General features: G+C 50.5%; 1 protein-coding gene across 7 annotated transcripts in view; it reads left to right on the top strand.

Moving 5' to 3' along the window:
* The window catches only part of Rph3al (rabphilin 3A like (without C2 domains)), a 142,018-nt gene extending 125,799 nt beyond the window's left edge, over nt 1-16,219 (top strand). For all 7 annotated transcript variants that reach the window (XM_027426718.2, XM_027426725.2, XM_027426724.2 and 4 more), the window contains 3 exons: nt 12,088-12,195; nt 14,142-14,288; nt 15,270-16,219. In XM_027426718.2, the coding sequence (XP_027282519.1) occupies nt 12,088-12,195; nt 14,142-14,288; nt 15,270-15,304 (290 nt within the window). In that variant the 3' untranslated portion in view covers nt 15,305-16,219. The remainder of the gene's footprint in view (nt 1-12,087; nt 12,196-14,141; nt 14,289-15,269) is intronic.
* The last annotated feature ends 4,797 nt before the right edge of the window (nt 16,220-21,016 follow it).

Genomic DNA, 21,016 nt, shown 5'->3' with positions numbered 1-21,016 from the left:
ATTTTGAGAAAAATTGGGGTTTTGGTGCCACTTTGCCAGCTACTAGGTTTTAAGCCATGTTTTTAAGATCCTGAACTGAAACAGGAGGAGTCTGCAGTCCTGTGGAAGCAAGCATCGGAGTTTCATTTGGGGAGCAGTCTGGCTCAGCTGAGCTGCAGCAGTTTACCAGGGCAGCCCTTACCAAGCCCCCCACCCACCCACAGCTGACCTAGCCTCCCCCCTCCTAGAGAAGCCGAGTCACTGGGGCTGCACTGGCCTTGACCAGGGCACCCTGTGATTCATGGTCATTATCTCATTTGAAGCTCAAGGCAGCTGCAGACGGTGAAATTGACTCTTGATGATGGATGAACGCTGCACAAGGTCACGTAGGCTGTCTGCTGCACTGGGGGCCAAGGACCCAGCCTCTCCCCATGAGTGCAGCACACAGTGGAGCTCTTGTCTGTATCACCACATAGCTGGCTCTTCCCTGTCTGATGGCTCAGAGGATTTTTCAAGGGAGGGAGTTACTGCCAGGCTCCTGAAGAGGGGATCTTGTGAACAGTGAAGGGACAGCCAGAGCTACTCTGCCTGTCTGTAATCTTGGCCACTCCTTCTGCCTGCTGGGCAGCTTTGCCTTAGGCTAGGCTAAATCTGCATGTCCTGAGTTTCTACACCCCATCCACAATCAGGAGGGAAGCAACTGGTCCCTCATTTCTGCCCAGAGCACCCTTTTAGCATCCAGCCACCATCAGACATAATGGATGGCATAGCCAATGTCTTCCAATTAATTACCATCCAACCACAGAACTGAGTATTTTTTATCTGACAGGGTAGTGAGCTATCTGTGAGGGCATTGGAGTGGAGGCTGGTTATTACAGTGAGGGATCTTCTGCATCAGAAAGTGGGAGAAGCTAACTGTGGGCTATTATTGTGTTTCCTGTTATGTCCCATGTAAGCTCCAGTCCTGGGTTGGGAGGCAACTGTGGCCTGAGACTTGGAAAGCCACACAGCCCACGCAACTTTGAACCTGTGTCTCGTTAGCACAGAGCAGCAGCCCACTGGACTAATAAGCAGGTTCCGTAGCCCCTGATTTTCCATGGAGCGCATATGAGCTTCCTGACTCCTTAACGCAGCAGGCTATTTATACCGGTCGCTCCATTCATTCTTAATGAGCCTCGGTTGTGGATTGTGAGATGTTTTATTTTGAGACAGGATTGCTCACTGCCCAGAGCCAGCTGTTGCTATGTCTCCTTCCTTCCCTTCTCTGTTCCTGAGAAATTAGCATTTTGGAAGCTCCTTGGAGCACACACACACACAGTAACACACTTCCTCTGTGGACTCTGAACTGTTCATTTTCGTCACATTGGCTGGCCCTGGTACCTGAGTCCCCCACAGCCTTTGGAGTACTTAGGAGGATAAGTTAAACTCTGGGGCCCTGGCTGGCTGTAGCAGGAGGGCCTCGATGTTAGGAGGTAGAATGCCACCTGTCCTTGGGGGCTGAGACTCTGCCTCTATTAAAGATCACAGTCTGGTAAAGCAGTGACCTGATCTAGCTGGCTGCTTAAAATGCACTGTCAAATTTAACTGCAGAGAATTCTCGCTTTAAAAACCAGAAGGTCTGCCAATATCCTCCTCTTAGAGACAGCGGCGGGTTCCCTTTTTAATGATGGTGCGTTCTCTGGTTTGCCACAGTCCCCGACCCTCCCTGTTGTCTCTAACAGTTGGTCAGTGCTGTACATGATTACTAAGGAGGGAGACCTGGGATTCGACCCAGTGGTAGAGTGCTTACCTCCCATGCAGCAGGCCGCGGCTTCCATCACCAAACCACAAAGGAAAAAGAAATTCTTCTAGGGACCATGTCTCTCTGAAAAGAAAGAAAATCAAAGAGTGACTCTGAGGAACACTTGTTGCAAAGGAAAAGGAACAGACTTCCCAGGGCTTCTCATGTCAGCAACCTAGCTCACTGTAGTCAATGCAGGGAACCGGCCCTTTCCCATAGCGGCTCTGTGCCTGCTGTAAGCATAGAGGAGACCGCACAGCCACCTCCCTAACTTTCCAGCCAGGGATCCTCTCTGAGCCAGCCTGCAGCTCTTGGGGCCTGTGGGGCTCCTGGAAAAGAAAGCCTTGGTTGTGGAACAGTGCTTTCCCATTAGGATGGTGGGGGAGGGGCTAGGACAGGATCTGTTTTCTTCCAGTTTTCTTATCTTGGAGTTCAAGGGCCCTAACAGGAATTTCAAACAGGCAGTAGAGCAATGTGCAGATCACTTAGGGAGGCCAGCCACTCAGCAAAGACCAGCTCTGTGTGTCAGCCAAATACTGCCTTGTACACTCACTTCCTCTCCCAGTATCATTGCCATGTCCCATCTCTGCTAATTTTACTCCTTGCAGGGCCTTTATGGCCCTAGGATGCTGTGAGAGATGACTAGGATTTTTTAATGTAAAAATATCTGAAGCCACCAAACATACACAAGGGCACACAGACCAAGAAGGACCAATTATAGGATAAAGAGCCAGTGTGAACCATCTGAGAAGGCACCTCCAAGTCATTGACCCCGGTCTTCAGAGTGCAGGGCTGCCATTTGGGTCAAAAAAAAAAAATAAGTGAAAGTCATAGTTTGTCTCAGCCTTGTGGGGACTTGAATGTCAGAGGCTAGGCAAGAGAATAGCACTACTAGAGGTGCTATGGTTCCCAAGCCCACTGTGGACTCACCAGAGGAAACCCCTGGCTCTGGGCCAGCTGCCCATCTTTTCTGTGGCTGCCTTTCTGCCAGGCCCAGCGGACCATTAGCTTTTGTTCCGAGCAGGTAAAAAGGACAGAAGTCAGCTGTGGTACCCAGCATCTACAGTCGGAGCTGCTGCTGATTCAGGGTTTGCTCATGGTAGTCTGTACGGGGCTCTGTGTGTCTGGAACTTCATGAGGACAGCCTCGAATGGAGCAGGGCCCCCTTGCTCACTTACAGAAGGGGACGCAAGATCCAGAGTCCCAATAGCATGTGTGGTAGTCTCAGCATAAAGGGAAATGCCTGCCGCATTCTGGACCTGTGCCTCCGTTAGCTCTCAGGGATACAGAGGCCACAGTTCTTGTGTGACCATGGCTGTCGTCCTGCTTTAAAAGGGAAGCCCATGCATATGGTCTCATCCTACCTTCTGAGCCCTTGGCTAAACTGAACAGCAGTCTCAGAACAGGGGCTGTGAACAGGGAAGAGTCTCCACTCCATGCCTGTCCCTTCCCCCAGCAGTCCCTTGTCTGTCCCAATATCTGTGCTGGCTTAGAAATTGATTTCCCAGGGCTGGAGAAATGGCTCAGAGGTTAAAAGCACTGACTGCTTTTCCAGAGGTCCTGAGTTCAATTCCCAGCAACCACATGGTGGCTCACAACCACCTATAGTAAGATCTGGTGCCCTTTTTCGGACTGCAGGCATACATGCAAGCCAAACATTGTATACGTAATAAATAAAATCTTTAAAGGGGGGGGCTGGACAGATGGCTCAGAGGTTAAGAGCACTAACTGCTCTTCCAGAGGTCCTGAGTTCAATTCTCAACAACCACATGTTGGCTCACAACCATCTGTAATGAGATCTGGTGCCCTCTCTGGCCTTCAGGAGGTATTCATATAGGCAGAACACTGTATACATAATAAATATTAAGAAAAAAACTGGTAGAAATTGATTTCCCAGAGCAGAAGGCCCTCATTAGCCACACCCTGAAGGTTAGGGACATAGTTGTTGCCTCTAATTTGCCCAAACCCAATGATGGCCTCAGTGGATTAGTCAACTCCAGATGTAAGGTGAGGTCTTAAGGTGCCTTGCCCTCATGGAAGCTGTGTCTCGCTGAAGTGCAGCCCAGGGGCACAGAGATGCCCCTGGGGCCAGCTGGCCTGAGCTCTCTGACCACAGTACAGTATAACCCTCTGCAGCCGCCCATCTGCCTTGCTGGCTAAACCTACAACTTAATTCCACACACTCTAGACTGAATGGCCTTTGGGAATGGGGGTGAAGTGAGTGAACCAGGCTCCCACCCTGCTTGGTTCCAATAAAGCCCTGGGGGGTAACAGTGCGGGCTCTGCTGTATATAGTTCCCCTCCTAGACTGCCTGTCCATGCCAGAGCAAGGCTGGCAATGCAGAGGATCCCCAGCTGACTCCTCACTCCTCCCAGCAATATAGCAGAGAAGAGGACCCACAGGGAAGAGGCTGTTTGTCCTACCTTGATTACCCCCAGAGTTGTCAGCAGATCCAGGCAAGACAGGTAGCCCATCCTCTTGCCAGGCCCTGAACACAGAGTCTGGGGCCAAGGCTCCTCTAGATGGAGAACTGTGACAGAGAAACATGGAGGGGAGAGAGACAGATTATAGAAACAGAGACCCAAGAGCACTCCCAACACATGGAGACCAGAAGAGGGGGAGAGACACAGGAGGCACAAAAGCAAAGAGATAGAGACTTAGAAAGGTGTGAGAACAAGGTCTACCTACCTGCGATCCCAGCTCTTAGGAAACTGAGCCAAGAGGGTTTTGAGTAGCCTGGGACACATCACAAGATCCCATTCTCTTTATCCTTATTTCTGTGGGAGGGGGTGGGGGGAGCAGGGTGTCATGTGGCGGTCAGAGAACAACTCAGGAGTGGGTTCTCTTCTTCCATCATGAGTGCCTTTAACCCCCTGAGCCATCTTACCAGCCCCAATAAGGCTGTTTTCAAAACAAAACAAAACAAAAAATTATCTCGGTAAGAGACACAAGTTGAAATGAAGAGTAAACAAAGGCTCATGCCACCTGCCAGCCAAGAAGGGCAGGACATACATGTTCTTGTTTTGTGCCTGAAACCAGAGCATCATCTGTTCCCTAACATAGCAGTGCATACCCAAACCAGCTCATCCCCTGTCTCCCCTGATGGCCTCGGCCAAAGAGCTTTCTGATCCCTGAAGAGCCCACTGCCCAGCCTTGGCTTTCTCTAGACTCTGTCTGGAAGGCCTGGCATAGCCCAGGCCTACTTAAATAGCACCCATTTGTAATCCCTCCTCTTCTGGGAAGCTCTCTGACTTCTCTCTCTGAACACTGTCTCTCCCACACTGCCATGCTCTACCCCATTCTGTATATCCCATTCTCTCTGGAGGGAACAGTTCTTTCTTTCCCTCCCTCCCTCCCTCCCTCCCTCCCTCCCATCCAGAGCTCCTCATTCGAGGCCAGGGACCATAGGGTTTCCACACTGGCAACCACATTTCTATTGATCTGTGGATTTGTCTTCATTAGCTGGTGCCTCCTATCTGTCTGTGAGCCTGAAGGAGAGAGAAAGTTAAAATCGATGTGAGTGAATAAACCAGCGCTGGAACCCTCCTGGCCCTAGATAGGACTTGTCAGCCGGCTCTGTGCTTCCCTGTTGCCTCTTCCTGCCTGGGGTCATCTTCAGAGCCTCTAGCAGCATCCAGGAAGGGGTGCCAGGGAAGGAATGCACCCCAGTATCGTGTAGTATTCCATGGCTATACACTAGGTCAGGTTGGAAGCATACTATGATTCCTGTCGCCTGGTCCCAGGAGGGAAGGACAGGTATGCACTGAACCTTCTCAGGCTGCCAGTGGGCCCATCCCTGGGAGGACAGGTTCTCCAGCCTTGGCCCATCCTCCTTCCTGCCTGGATCCCTGGGAACAAACCAGAGGAAAGCCTGGGGTTCCCCTCCCATCCCCAAGAGCAGCCTGCTCCCCTCAGTGCCCACTCATCCCATGTCCATGGCAAATGGCTTCCCACCCTCCACCCAAGCCCTGTCCAGGCTGAGGCCTGGCACATCCGCTTTGAGTGTTCAAGGGAGACATATGAGAGGTGCTGGCCGGTAACACTGAGTTGACCTAGGGGCTCTACGGTCACCTGTCCTGTTGTCCTGATGAATGACCCCTTGCTGACTTCACTGCCATGCACAGCTGTCTCCCTGGGAAAGGTTTTCAGAGCACAGTCGGCAGGTGGCTTTATCTAGGGCTGGGGCAGGCTCAGGAAAGGAGAGGGATTCTGGTCACAGTGACCTTACCCCTGGGGTAGCTCCTGGCAGGGTAAGGAGGTCAGAGCAGGAAAAGCAGGACGTAGCATTGAAGTCTGATTTTTTAAAATCCTATCAACTTGTATAGTATTTGGCCTTTTTCCCTTGTTGGATCAAGTCTTACTGAGAGTTACTCTGTCTCTCTCTTCCACTTCTTCCTCCTGTCCATTTCACAGATGAGACAATCAAGGCTCAGAGTGAAGTATTTGCCCAGAGGTATCCAAAGCAGAACCAGAGTTCAAGCCAAGGCAGTGGGCATACATGAGACAGCCTGGCTCTGGCAGCAAAAGACCCAGAGGACACAAAGGGCCTTTGTGGAGAAAGGAAAACCAGTTATCTGGAGGGGGAGGGTCCCGGAGGGTGCAGAGTCATTAGATGAGACAGGAACACGGATGCCACATACGTGCTGGGCAAAGTGGAAGAGCAATGATCCCAGCCCAAGACAGGCATGGGTTTAGATGCCAGCTCAGCCTCTAAACATCCTCTGAGGACATCCAGTGCTCTCCTCCTATGAAACATGGGTTGAGGGTCCACACTCCCTCAGGAGAGTCAGCCTCACCCCTGTGAGGTGGGCTGGGCCCAGAGCATGGAAACTTGCCTAGTGCTAGGGACATGAGCCATGATGTATGTCCCTGGTCCCTCTTTGAATTCTCATAGCCACTACGGAGGGAACCATCATTCATCCATGGCTTCACTGAGCACAGATAAATAAGCAAGCAGCCTAAAGTTGCACAGCTGGGGAGTAACAGGAGGAGGACACAAACCCAAGTCTATGCCTCAGCAGGTACCTCTTCAGCATAGCATGGTCCCTGGCTGCTGCCACCAAAACAGGAACCCCAACACACACACACACACACACACACACACACACACACACACACACACCTATTCTTGAATTATGGGTGCCACAGCCATCCTGGCAAGGCCAACTGCATCTGTGCCAGCCTGGTGGCCCAGGAGGACTCACTGGAGGAGCCTGTGCCCTCCCTAAGGCCTTGATTGTCGTTCCTTTACGTTAAAAATATTTTTTGTTGTTTTTAGTATGCAAAATTTTCCACCATCTGCTGCTTCTTGGCAGGATGTTGGAAATATCTCCCTACTTCTAACTCCCATAGCTTCTGGAGACTTTAGGCTCCTTGGAGCAGAACAGCCACTACTCCCAAAGGTCTCTCAGGCTCACCTCCTGTCTCATCCTTTGCACCGGGCAGGTGGACGTGGTGTGACCCAGATAGGACCTTTCCATCAGAGCACAACATCAGTCACTTGTCTGCTACTGGGCTGACCTCACACCCAGGTAGCTGCTGGGTCAGTCTCTTGGGTTTTTGCCATGAATCTACAAGAGGTGCGTGGAGAGAGGTAATAGCTAAGCAGAGCCTGGAGACAGGGTCCCAGGCCCCCATCCCTGTCCCCTGAGCAATCCCAGCTAGTTGCCTTGACAGGACAGCAGCTGCCACATGTGTCCTGTGAGACATCCAAGAGACATTTTCCAAAAAGGAAGAGTTCCCACACACACACACACACACACACACCCTGCCTCATGTACCAAAACTCAAGAGTTTCCATGGTGACAGTCAAATTGCAAATCCATCCAAGAATGAGCTAGAGGGAAAAAAAATAAAATAAAACTGCCCATCCCCAGAGAAACAGGCCTGGCTGGCTCTAAGCTGCCCATCCACTGCTGAGGATGAGGGCCCAGCATGATGGGAAAATCTCAGGGATGCCAGGGTCTCCAGCAAGTGGAACAAGAAGTCAGATGGTCATGAAGGAAACCAAGATAGGAGCCTCCCCCTCCTTCCTTGTGGTAGAGCCCTGTGAGTGTGGGTGAGAAGACCTCCCACAGGCTCTCAGACCGGTGAGTGTCTCCCAGGGTTTTCCTATCTTCTGTCGGAAAGCCAAAGCATAGCAGAATACAAACTATCCCCCAACCTGTCCTACATCTGGCCCTTAGCCACTCCTATCATCATCTTGTAGAGGATAGAAGAGCAGAGGCCACAGATTTATGAGCCTAAAAGCTTCATTTAGACCCTGGAAGATTTATAGTCCTATCCACCGTTTGGAGGGAAAGCAGCATTGGTACTCGGGTGGCAAATTACCCAAGGTTTGGTCTTTTGGGGAACAGGAAAAAGAGAAGGCTGCTTCCTTGACCACTGGAAGAAGCCATGACTACTTGGGTATTATTTGTGAGACCCAGGTATACGTAGCCTCTTCTGGGTCTCTTTCCACAGTGACTGTAAGTGGCCAGCCACTGGCCAATACTGCCGCCTTTAGCTTTCCAAGAGCAGATAGGAGGTGGGATTTGAGTCTTCAGCACAAAGACCTGATGGCTACAGCTTAGCCCCAGCTTAAAACCCCCATGCACAGGGCTGGGCACATGACTGCACACCCCTGAGGACCCTGAGTTCTGCTGCCCGGCACCCATGTGAAAAGCTGACACAGCAGTGCATACCTGTAAACCTAGCACTGGGAAGGCAGAGATGGTAGGTCCTGGCGCTTACAGGCTTCGTAGTCTTGCTAAATTGATAAGCTCCTGGCCAACAAGTCTCAAAAAAGAGGTAGAAGGTGATAGAAGATGACACCCAATGCCAACCTCAGGCTTCTGTGTGTGTGCCCGTGCTGGTGCGCGGGCGCACACACACACACACACACACACACACACGATATCAAAGCCCGGTCCAGCTTAAAACCCTGGGTAGAAAGAGCAGAGAAGCCAGGTAAGGGGGCAGTATGTCTGAAAGAAATGAGTCTCTAGGACGGATGGGTGGTCCCAGCTGTGATCCCATTGTGAGGTCAGTTGTCACTGGCTGCTGTTCCCCCTTTCCATGGCTGAACCCTTTGGGCTCTATCACAGGAAACAATGAGTCAGATGGGAGTAACTGGGGGAGCTTTTGGGATTTGTTTCTGTGATTTCTTTTAGCCCTTGTACAGCATGGGTGTCCTTGGGGACCAGGTGATAGGCACCCTCTCCCCACCTCCAGGGCTGCACTGTTTTGGACAAGATATACAACTCTCCATAAATCCTATCTAGCAACTTGAGCCTGATTCCAAGACCACTCTTGGAACATGGACAATTGATGACAGAATGCAAGGGAGGACACCATAACCAACTCCTGGGACATTCAACCCCACCGTCCCTTGGTACCTGTCCATTGCAGGTGTCACTCAGCATCTCAGAGCCCTGTACCCAGCCCAGCTCCTAACTGCAAAGCCCCAGATCAACCCCAGGGAGGATGCAATATTCCAGGTCAGGAAGCATTGATTGACAGATCATGCACAAATGTCTCTGCCAGAGAGATGGAGAGACCACTGTAGAGGTCAGTCACTGACTCCTCATAGGTACTCTCTCTACTACCCCACTAGCATTAGCTAGCTCCCATCCTGTGGTCCTTTATTGCTCTGCTTGCTCCAGGGGTCTTCACAGCAACCCCACTTCCTGCCCACCACCTCCTACCTCCTGTGTCTGGGGCCCCGTAGGGTCAGTGTTTACTCAGCCCAGCGATGTTTGCAGCACTGATGGTGCCTGTGGGTTGATCTCTGTGGATTCATGTTCAGACCTGAAAAGGAACCACAATGTAAGTCAGGTTCTTACCTACAATTCTCATGGACCATGAAGGGGCACATGAACCCACCCCCATCCCCCTCCATCCCCACTTCCTCTTGGTTCTGTCCAAAAAGGCCAAATCAGAAGTCTTGCCAGTGGCATGTGTGAGAGAGAACCAGAAAAAAGGTAAGAGGCTGGAGCAGAGGGAGAAAGGCCAGAGATAGTCACATATTCATCGCTCACAAATGCACACAACCCCCCTCTTGGTGGACAGGGGTGTGTAGGCTTGGTCCTCTTGATGATGGGAGCCTTTCAACAGATCTGTATTGGCTGGAACACCCCAACAGTGCAGAAGGAGAGTTGACAGGAGCAGTCACTATTACAGTCATCCTGGTGGGAAGAGGAAGGGTCTTGGATGGAGGAAGTTAGTCTAATGATGATGGTAAGGAGGTGACAGAGTCAACATCTCCTGAAGGAGGGGGCTGGAAAGTGTCCAGTTGGTGGGTGCTTGCCTGGCATGCACAAAGACCTGAGTATGGGCCCCAGCATCTTAAAACTTGGCCTGGTACAGGCTGGAGAGATGGCCCAGGGTTAAGCCTGCATACTGCTCTTGTAGAGGACCCAAGTTCAGTCCCATACCCCTATCAGGTGGCTCACAACCTTCTAGAACTCCAGCTTCACCCAAGGCCTCTGGGCTCCATGGGCACCTGCACTCACGTGCATATACCTGCACTGACATCACACTCACCAACTAAAAAATAAAAATCTTTAAGCAAACAAACCTAGGCATGATGGTACGTACCCAAATTACCAGCATGCAAGTGGTAGAGGCAGGTGCATCAGAAATTCAAAATCATCCTTAACTACATAGCAATTTAAGCAATTTATCCTGTCTCAAAAGGAAAAAAAAAGTCCATTTTGGTGGTAACACTGACAGGATAGGCAAACCGAGGCGAGCTGGCTATCAAACCTTCATGAAGCACCTACTGTGTACTGCCTATTAATAATCTCTGAATTTAGTTAGCTCCAACTTTGGCTACTTGCTTTTGTGACCCAAGTCCCTCAGCCAGAAGGTGGCATACACTAAGACACAGACTTTCTAGAAGGCTTTTGATCCAGGGAGAAGGCCCATTTCCTCCACTTGTTCCCACAGAGAATTTCCCTAACTGACCAGCACTTCTGTGGTGCCTCATTGCCATCTCAAAAGACAGCCTCAGAAAGAGCTTGGTGGCTTAGCTGGTAGCCATGGCTCCCGAGTCTAGTTGGGAGGAGGAAGTCTGAGAGCCTAGTGAAGGGCTTTGTGAAGCCCTCAGCCCACCCTGATGCCTCCCAAACCAGCACTTGGCATGTCAAAGGAAAGCTGCACCCTCTGCAGGTGACCCTCCCTGAGACAGTCATGTGTGAGAGAGCTGTTTACCTTTGACCCCACACCTACTTATCTTTGTTATCACTTTGTTACATGCTATGTAAATTAATGAAGAGAGAAAAAGAGGCCAGAGCTGTTTCATTAAAAGCAAGGTTTTGTAAAACTTGAAGAAGCAACTTGCCTTTTTTTCTTTAATTTTTTAAATCTACTGAATTAGGCGTAGGCAGGACAACTGTAAAAAGCAGAAGGAATATATGGAAAAATCTAGGAAGATCCTGCTGTCAGGTCTTATTTGCCACGGTCCTTAAGCTCCAGTGACAAGAACATGAACCAGAGTCACAGGCCATGGTACAGGTTGGGCCACATGGGTTGGTACTCAGAAGCATCCAGGCTTAGAAGGCTGGCACACAGATGTACATCCCTGCTTAAAATTAAAATAGAATGTTTGAAGGATGAATATATCCTGTATTACGACGCCCACGGTCGATGAACCAGCCAAATACGGTGTCGGGTGCAGAAAAGAGGGTGTTCGTTGAGAGCTCCCAGTGAGCCCTTGTTCCTTGTGGTTCATGACACCCCACTGTGCATGGCTGATGAGGGCCCAGGCCGGCTCCTGCTGGCTCCCTGATGGAGAGTTAAGTGGTTAGGAACCGCAGCCACAAGCACATGCCCCAGTCTCCTGCCTGTGTAATGGAGCAGGGCTATTCCCTCCCATTCTGAAGCTTTTGTGAGTTTAATGTATGTAAAAGCCTGTGATTGCTGCCTGAAGTCAACTGTGGTAAGTGTCTTGTGCATGAAGCCATGGCCTTGCTGTTTAGTGTGGCCAGACAGAGGCCTCAGAGTCCCTGTGCCAACATCAAAGGTGGTCACCCACTCCTACCAAGCAAAAGGCCTCCAGTCCACAGGTAGGCCGTGATGCAGGAGACAGCTGGCTAAGGGACAAGCCTTCCCTAACAGTGCCAGGCATGTGGGGTCCATGTCTGCCTCTTCAAACCAGGTCTCACATCCTCAGCTGGTGGCAAGGAATTCCTGTTCCCCACACCATTGCTTTTCATGCCCCAGAGAAAGGGGCTAACTGAAATTCTAGGCCACTCTATGGTGGCAGGTGGCAGGAGGGAGGCCTACCCTGGCCCACTCTGTCCAAGCAGTACAAAATCATGACCTCCTCTGCTCTTATCTGTTCCAGTGGTTTCCAGTGACAGTGACTCGGACCTCAGCTCCTCCAGCCTGGAGGACAGTGCCACACCCACCGTGGTCAAGGACACAAAAGGTGACAAGCCTAGAGGGGATGCTGGTAAGTGTGGAAAGTCAGCTGTTTGCTGCCAGAGATGCTGGTTGGCTTTTTGGTATCTTTGGTGGCAGCTTCTCCACTGGTGTCTGGAAAGTGTCCCTAGGTCCATAGGAAGGAGTGAGTCTGAAGGCTCTGCAGAACCAGGGAGGCCAGGCTCCTGTATGTGAGGGATAAGGAAGGAGGGCAGGGCTGACAAGAGGTGGGGGATCAGGGCCACTCCCTCGTATACTCTTTCTAGGAAACACCCTGGGGTCAGCACTGCTCAGTTTACCTTGTGAACATCAAAGGGATGTGGAAGTCAGGTACAGTTCCTTTGGCTGTACATAGAGTCCCCAACAGGGACTATCACTCTTCAACACAAATGATGGAGCAGGCCATCTTCAAAGTCCCTTCTCAGGTGGAGCACATTTTGTGTGTCCTGACATAGGTTAAGGGGGAGGAGGGATGAGTTAGGAGCAGAGAGGAAAGGAAAGTGGAAGGCTTCCATCTCTTCAACACAAGAAGGGCCTTCTGAGAAAAGCACCAGCTTCCTTTGTCCTCTTAGGTTAGAGCTAGGACCTTTGAAGAAAGTTTCAGGGAGGCTGATTTTGGTGTGTAAAGAGTGAGCCTTACAGTGTCTGCCCCAAGCCAGGCGGTGGTGCACACCTTTAATCCCAGCACTCAGGAGGCAGAGACAGGTGGATCTTTGTGAGTTTGAGGCCAGCCTGGTCTGCAGAGCGAGTTTCAGAACAGCCAAGACTGTTACACAGAGAAACCCTGTCTGGAAAAAAACAATATCTGCACCAAACTGGAATAAAATGCCTTGCAGTGCTCTCCTGTGGCTAAGACCTCCCTCAGGCCAAAAAATGATATGGCAGGAATCCTTGTTGGGAACGAAAATCTGGGCTAAGTCAGAAGTGGCCAATGCCTGGCACACATACTACCACCTCTCCGTCCAGTGCCATGGCAGGCATTACTAGTTGACTATATTGCTCTTTCCCTTAGAGCCCCGATGTGCCTTCAGACTCCTCCTTAATAGTCTCACAAGTGGTCAGTATCAGGGAGATGAGGCAGGAGGCAAAAACCAGTCCTGGACTTGGCACCACCAGCCCCAAGATGTTCCACCGGGACAATGTTGTACACATTGCCTACCAACCTTGGTTTCAGGATGGGATTCTCCCTCCTCCTTCTACATGACAGCCGGTCTCCTCCCTGCACACCAACTCTCAGCTGGGTAGCACACTCTTGAATAATCATGTCATCTTCATACATATCTCATCTGTTCTCTCCCCCCACTACCTTCCTCCTTCCAGTTAGTTTTATTGTTTTCATTTATTGGCTTGGCGGCCACAGCACATGTGTGGAGGCCATAGGACAACTTATGGGAGTCAGTTCTCTCCTTCCACCATGTGGGTCTGGGGATCAAACCCAGGGTGACAGGCTTGTCAGCAAGCACCTTTGTCCACTGAGCCATTTCTCTAGCCCCTTTAATGCTTTCATAGAAGCTGCATTGTTTTAACCCATTTCTCATCTCCCTCAAGGTCTCTCCCCACCCATTCCTGTTTCAACACTCACACACAACCCCTCCCTGACCCCCCCACACACACACTCGAGTCTTCAGTAGTACAGGCAGCAAGTTCTACCTTAATACCGCCTCTCTCTCACTGCGTTACCAGACACACACATTCCCTTTGCCCACCCCTCACTCTGTGAAGGTAGGAAAAGCTTCTAATTGTCAATATTCTTATCAGTAATTTGCTACTTAGAGAAAAAGCCCATTCTGTTGCTCTAGTGTGTCTTGCGTCAATCAGCAAAGGTTAGTGGTCTGGCTAGAACAGGCAGGCATGTAGGTGAGCACTGCTGGGGTGACAGTCCACAGTTACTGTCCACAACTCCAGATAAAATTTAGCTGGCTCTTTGCTAGAGAGCCCAGTTACATCTCTGTTCCCATTCACACACATCTCTTGCAGGTGGCAGCATGGAGTTGCCCAGGATGGGGCCTGCATGCTCACCCAGCCATCTCTCGGGCAGCCAGAGCAGCCTGGCCAGTGAGACTGGGGCAGGTGCCTCAGACCCACAGGGGGACAACCCACCCCGGCCTGAGCCCAGGGTGTCCGGTGAGTACTGCCTTGGCTCTGCATTTTCAGCAGCGTCTTCATCCCCTCCTCCTCCTTCCCCTAGTGGCCGATGACATTTTCAATTCTTCATGTTTACTGAGCTCCACGCCAGGCAGTGGAGAACAAAGGTCAGCCAGACCCAGCCCTGACCAGAGGGACTCAGAATGGTGCTACCATCTTCTGCTCCGGTCCCTTGTCAGTCTTCCCTTGCTCCTAACAGCTGCAGGCAGTCCTCACTGAGCCTGGCTTGGGAACAGTGGAGTGGGTCTGTCCTTATTCTCCAGAGCCCTCCACCTCCAAGGCTGGCTTTCTCAAGCCTTGGTGTACACATGAAACAGGTGTAGAAAACAATGCCATCACCCTGCCTTGCACTCACTGGCCCAGCATGGGAGCATCACGATGTGGGGTGCTTCTCATTCTCAACCCAGAGAAGGCACCGACTTCTTTAAAGACCAGCCCCAGCTAGGCTGGGCAAACCTGGCCAACAGCCCACAGGCGCATACATGAAACAGCATCTCATGTGCCCCTCGGGGTCTCCCTCAAGTAGCCTGTGTACACTCCACTAACCATCGCATTCCCGGTTCCATGGTTCCTCCAAAACCATGGGGTACCGAGAGGGAGACAGCAGTAGGCAGGCATGGGGAGTGGCCCCTGTCCCCTCTCTACAGCCTCCTGCAGTCAGTCCTCTAGGATTTATCTAGTCCCAGCCCCCAACACTGAGTTTGGCACACCAGCAGTGAACCTATGCAGTGCCAAAAGGTCACTGTCTTGAAGACAACCTAGGTTTGGACAGACAAACTGTGAAGCATGGGTGTGCAGATAACAAGCCTGTGGACAGTGCAGGTTAATATGCAGGCTCACCCTGGACTCAGGAAGGCCCTGCCCTCACCTCTAGTTCATCCCGAAGCTGGCTTGTCACTCACTAGGGAGGAAGCCACCCCCACTCACTATTCAGCGGTCTTTTTTCTCTCTCTGCCAAAGGTAAAAGACATACATGGACAACTCCCCGCTGCTGATGTGACCACCTGGCATCCCTAGGCTGAGGCAGACCCTCCAGAGGCAGATTCGGGGAGAGAACACAAGGCTCCCTGACTCCTTGCTGAAGGTCCTTGAGGTCTCGCAAGCACCCTGATGGCCTCGACCTCCAACTCAACAAACCAGTGTTTGGGGACCGAGTGCTTGTCCCCACCTAATGCCTTGCTGCACCCTCCTAGGCAGAAAGCCTCTTTTTCTACCACCTCACTCAGTCCCCCCGCCACCGCCTTTATTTATTGTCCTACCCACCCACCCCAGTCATCCCCATGTTTGATTTGCTTGGGTCTTGGGTTGGGCTGAGAGGGCCTTCCTATATGCACTGAAATCTCAGTGGGGCCACCCAGGGCTTTCTTTGTGCTAATGGTGAGAAGAAATCTAACCCTGAGTATGACCCTGCAAAGCTGAGCGAGCCCTCAGTGTGGAGCAGTGCCCTATCTGCCCTAGGCCAGCCTAGGAGCTGGGTTTAACCCAGCTTTGAGGTTTCCCTGAAGCCCCTGTTGGCCTCCAGGTTTTTGCTCAGCCTGGGCACATAGCTCCCCTGATATTAAAACACTTTTTGTTCTTCAATGGAAAACAAGGCTCCTACCCTGTCTCATGTTCACTGACCCAGCCTGGAAGTTTCTCATTCTCAAACCAAAGAAGGCATGAAAAATGAACTATAAATGCTTCTAGAAAGCCCTTCCCTGGGGTGGGTGGGGGTATGTGTCTATGTCCTTCCTTCCCTCTTAGTCTAGTTCCATCCTTCCCCACCACCATCCCTTTATCCTTGGAGTGTTTTCTCTCCAAGGCCACCACTGTTAGCCTTGTGCCCTTGCTGTGGGCAGAAGACAAAGAAACTCTCAGTTTCCCTGTGACATGTAATGCTTCAGGATTAAAATAATCAACATGAGAATTTTCATGGAGCCACTCTTGATCCAAAGACCACATTCGCCGCATTCCAAGCTGTTTAGGGATAGCAGTGATGGATTAAAATAAAAAAATAAAAATTGGGGGGGGGCAGTGTTCTAGACAGGGTTTCCCTGTGGCTTTGGAGGCTGTCATGGAACTCACTCTTGTAGACCAGGCTGATCTCAAACTCACAGAGATTCCTCTGCCTCCCGAGTGCTGGGATTAAAGGCATGCGCCACCAACGTCCAGCTAAAAATTTTAAATGTACTGCTAATTCACTGAAACACTTCCTGAAGCCTGGGTAAGAGAAACCAGCTAGATCAAGACTCAGTGCAACTCTTAACACTAAAGCAAGCCCATCTATGCAAAAAAAACTAGTTTAAAAAAATGGGTTCCACAGACCTGTACAGAAATGTTTTCTAAATAGGCACTGACTCCTGGCTACATGCCATTGACTAGATACACGAAGCATTTCTTCTGTCCCACTCAACACAACCTAAAGGAATGAAAATGGATTAAACTGCAAAGACAAAAGGATAGGAAGGGATGAGAGTGGCTTGGAAAACTAAAAAGGTGGCACAGTAAGATGCATTCATTGTCAGACTCCTCAATGCCCAAGATTCCAGTGGGAGGAGCCAATCACAAACCTGCCCACACGCTGCTCTGCATCTTCCCTAGGAAACGCAGAACTTGGGGAGACCAGGAAGTTCAGTAAGGGTCTCAGAAGTACTGGATTGTTAAATGATTGGCTGGGGGCTGGGGTTCTAACTCAGTGGTAGAGAGCTTACCTAGCATGTAGGAGCCCCAGTGCTCAATCCCCAACTGCAAGAAGGATGAGCAGTGATGGGGAACCTGCAGGAGACAGAACTAGACTCCCTTAATATAGGTGACAGTGGTGTGACTGAGACAATATATTAGGCCACTGGCAGTGGGTCCAAGATCTAACTCTAATGCACAAACTGACTTAGTGGAGCCCATTCTATATGGAGAGATACCTTGCCCAACCTAGACTCAGGGGTGTGGGGGTGGAGAGGTGCCCTGGTCCTGCTTCAACTAAATGATGGGACAGACTTAGTAGACTTCCTAGGGGAGGCTTTACCTTCTCCATGGATCAAATGGGGTGGGGGGAACAGGAGGAGAGGAGGGAGGGAGAACTGGGATTGGAATGTAAAAAATTAATTTTTAAAATAAAAAAAAAAGACTGAGTAGTGAGCCCTGTCTGTACCTCCTTCGCACTCTTCCCCGTACCTACCCAATGGACTCTTGGCCCATATGGCCTAGTGACTGCCCTTCCCTGAGCCTGGTTAACATGTTTGCTGCTGGCTAGAGTTGAACTAGAAATGCAGCCCAGAGGCTGGGTAAAGTCCTTTGCTGAAATCTAGAATAATCAGTAAAAAATCAGCCCTTTGCCTGATGACAGACAGCCAGGCCTATTCCCTCCCCTCTCTCTCTCACCTCTCCCTCTCCCTCCCAAGTATGAGACTATCCTGGGCTACATGAGACTGTCTAGGGGTGGGGGCGTAGACATAAAAGAGGCTAACAGGAAAAACTCCAGCAGTATAGAAGGTCCAACTTGCAGCTAGGAACTTTCAAACTGAAAAATAACTAAGAGAAGAAAGTGACGGAGGACTCGTGGGTGTTGGGACTGGAGGGATGGCTCAGCCATTCAAAACACTTGTGGATTTTGTGGAGGACCCGAGTTCGGTTCCCAGCACCCATGTCCAGCAGCTCTCAACCTCCAACTCCAAAGGATTCGATGTCCAATTCTGGCCTCTATGGACACCCTCATTTAATGTGGCATATGCACATAAATAAAAATAAATCAAGAAAGCAAAATAACAAAGGAGAGAAAAGTAATGGGAGGATTCATGAGTGTTTCTCAGCCGGGCACTATGTTAGTGGTGGGGAGCCCTGGTGGTGGCTACCCAGCAGGGTAACTGCAGAGAAGCCCAACAGTTCAAAAGCCTAGAAGGAGTGTTTTCGTCCCTGGGAAATGGTAAGGGAGCTGGAGAGATGGCTCAGCACTTATGCTCTTCCCGAGGACCCGATTCCATTCCCAGCACCCAGGTTAGGGGGCTCCCAACTGCCAGTGACCCCAGCTCCAGGGGATCCAACCCCACAGCACCTGCACTCCTGCCCTGCACAAACATATACAAGAACTTGAGAAAAATGAGGTCTGGAGAGATGGGCAGGAATGTGAAAGGTGTCCAAGTATGGGGGTGTCACCCTGAGAGCTAAAGACTGACATACATAAGTGAACTGGAAAGTCAAAAACTAAGACTAGTAGACACAAAGACAGAGACACAAGGGAGCTAAAGGTCCCCAAGATTGCCTGGAGGGAGTGGCACTTGGGATAGGCTGGGATTGCTGTTTATTTGGCATGGGATGCTTGAAATACTGGACTCTTTCTTAAGGATTATGACGGGGTGGTGCGTGTGCCACAGCACACATGAGGAGGTCAGGGGATGACTTTGTGGAGCCTGGTATATTTTTATAAGAACATCAGACTCCACCCTCCACCTGCTGCTTGAGAGTTTTCATCCAGTAGCTGATCAAATCAGAAACAGACACCCACAGCTAAGCACTGAACCATACTCCTGGAATCCAGTTTCGGAGAGGGAGGAGGGATGAGCAAAAGAGACAAGATGGCACTGGAGAAACCCCACAGAAACAGTTGACCTGACCTACTGAGAGCATGGAGGCCCTACTCGTAAAGCTGGGGAAACAGCATTGGACTGAACCAAGCCCTCTGAATGTGGGTGCCAGCTAGGAGGCCAAGACAGTCTATAGGACCTCTAACAGTGGAGCCAGTGTTTATCCCCAGAGTACAAATGGACTTTGGGAAACCATTCCCTATGGAGGGAGACTATTGCAGCCCAGATACAGCAAGGAGGGCCTAGGCCCTCCCCCAAATGATATGACAGACATTGACGGTCCCCTGTGGAGGGCCTCACTATCCCTGGGAAGGAGATAGAGGGGAGGATTGGGCGGGTTGGTGGGGAACATGGGAGGGCAAGGGATGGGGGATAGATATGTAAATATGAGTGCCTCTAAAATAAAAAAAATAATTTAAAAAATAAAGAAGAACATCAGACTCAAGTCATCACCCTTGAATGACAAGGGCTTTGCTCATAAACCATCTTGCCGGCCCCTTGAGTCTTTTACTGGAAAGCATATATATCACATATCAAATGTTATACACCCAGGGAGGGTGGCTGGCAGCAGTGAGGAGCTCTCAGCTTATAGCAGGGGTGAGGTGGTAAGGAACTGCCAGGCAGAGAGAATAACCCATGAGCTGCATCGAAGCCTCCTATGCAGACCTCCGAGACCTAGTGCCATCGACTCAAGAAGGCTTAGCAAGGGTGCAAAAGCAGCCCACATTCGCAGAGATCATTATGCAAATTAGGCCAGCCTCACAAAGACAGATGCTCTATATATTCCACTGTGGTTCCTAGATTTTATACAGTCACATAAAAGCATGTGTGTCTATGGTAATGCAAGGAGAAATGGGATTGTCTAAGGCAGTGGTTCTCAACCTTCCTAATGCTGTGACTCTTTAATACAGTTCTTCATGTTGTGGTGACCCCAACCATAAAATTATTTTCATTGCCACTTCATAACTGTAATTTTGCTACTGACAACCACTGGTCTAAGGGAACAAGAGAAACTAATGGGAAAGGAGAGGGAGATGAGGAAGGGAAAGTGGTTACATTCAACATACAATTATGTATGAGTGGGCAGAGAGAGGGCCAGCAGCTAAGACAGCATTTCAGAGAACCTGAGTTCAATTCCTAGCACCTATGTCAGGCAGCTCCAGGAAGGCCTGGCCTCCTACAGCACCGGTATTCACACGTACGTATCTGTACAAGCAAATTAAAAATAAAATAGTATGTATTTATAAAAATTTTAAAGCACTCCGTATTCAGTAGAAACTTAGTAGAGATGTTGTCTTCTTCATTTACTTTTACATGTATGAGTGTCTTGCCTGCATACATGTTTGTGCAACATGTGCATGTAGTGCCCAAGGCAGATAGAAGAGGGACTGGAGATTGTGAGCCAACATGTGGGTGCTGGGAATCAAGCCAGGGACCTCTGGAAGAGCAGCCAGTGCTCTTAACCGCTGAGCCATCTCTCCAGTCCAAAAACTTTGAGTTTTGCTTTTTTTGCTTGTTTTTTGTTTGGGTGTTTTGTTTTTAATCTTCCACACTAGTTCACTTCCTTTTGCAATGGTGGGTGGTGGCCGTAGCAGCAGCAGCCGGCCCAGTGCTGAGAACATGAGGGGACACCCCCTCCCACAGCCTGCTCTGCCGCAAGCTCTAGTGTCCAGAAGGTCAAGCAGACCCCATGCATTTCACCTTAGGATATTTCATAGGACAGCCTTGGTGGGACAGAAGCCATCCTAGATGTGGGCACACCTACATCTACACCCCAGCTCGTAGGTGGTTGTCCCCCTACCTCTAAACTACAGACCTCTTCCCATGTCTCTAAGAATTGCCAAAGGCCTCCCAACCCCACTGCAGCACACACGTCCTACCAGACCCCAGGCCTGGACTCCCCTGCCCCCCACACCCTGCAGCTCCTAAAGCAAACTACAGATGTGCTCCCTGGGCACAGTTCAGCTCAAATTAATCCTGGACAGTTCGCTTTACAGTAGAGATGGACTCCAGACACTTCTACAAGGTCAGGGGCTGTTCCAGAGCCCAGGGTCCTCTCAGCTGCTATGGAACCAACAGAACATTCTTTGCAGAATGCGTTCAGGGTCCTAACTAGCCAACTTACCACTCAGGACTGTGCTTTTCGTGGTG

The sequence above is a fragment of the Cricetulus griseus genome, chromosome 7, assembly GCF_003668045.3.
Source record: "Cricetulus griseus strain 17A/GY chromosome 7, alternate assembly CriGri-PICRH-1.0, whole genome shotgun sequence".
Classification (NCBI taxonomy): Eukaryota; Metazoa; Chordata; class Mammalia; order Rodentia; family Cricetidae; genus Cricetulus; species Cricetulus griseus.
Note: the sequence above shows the minus strand (reverse complement) of the source record. Positions and strands in the feature narration are given on the sequence as shown.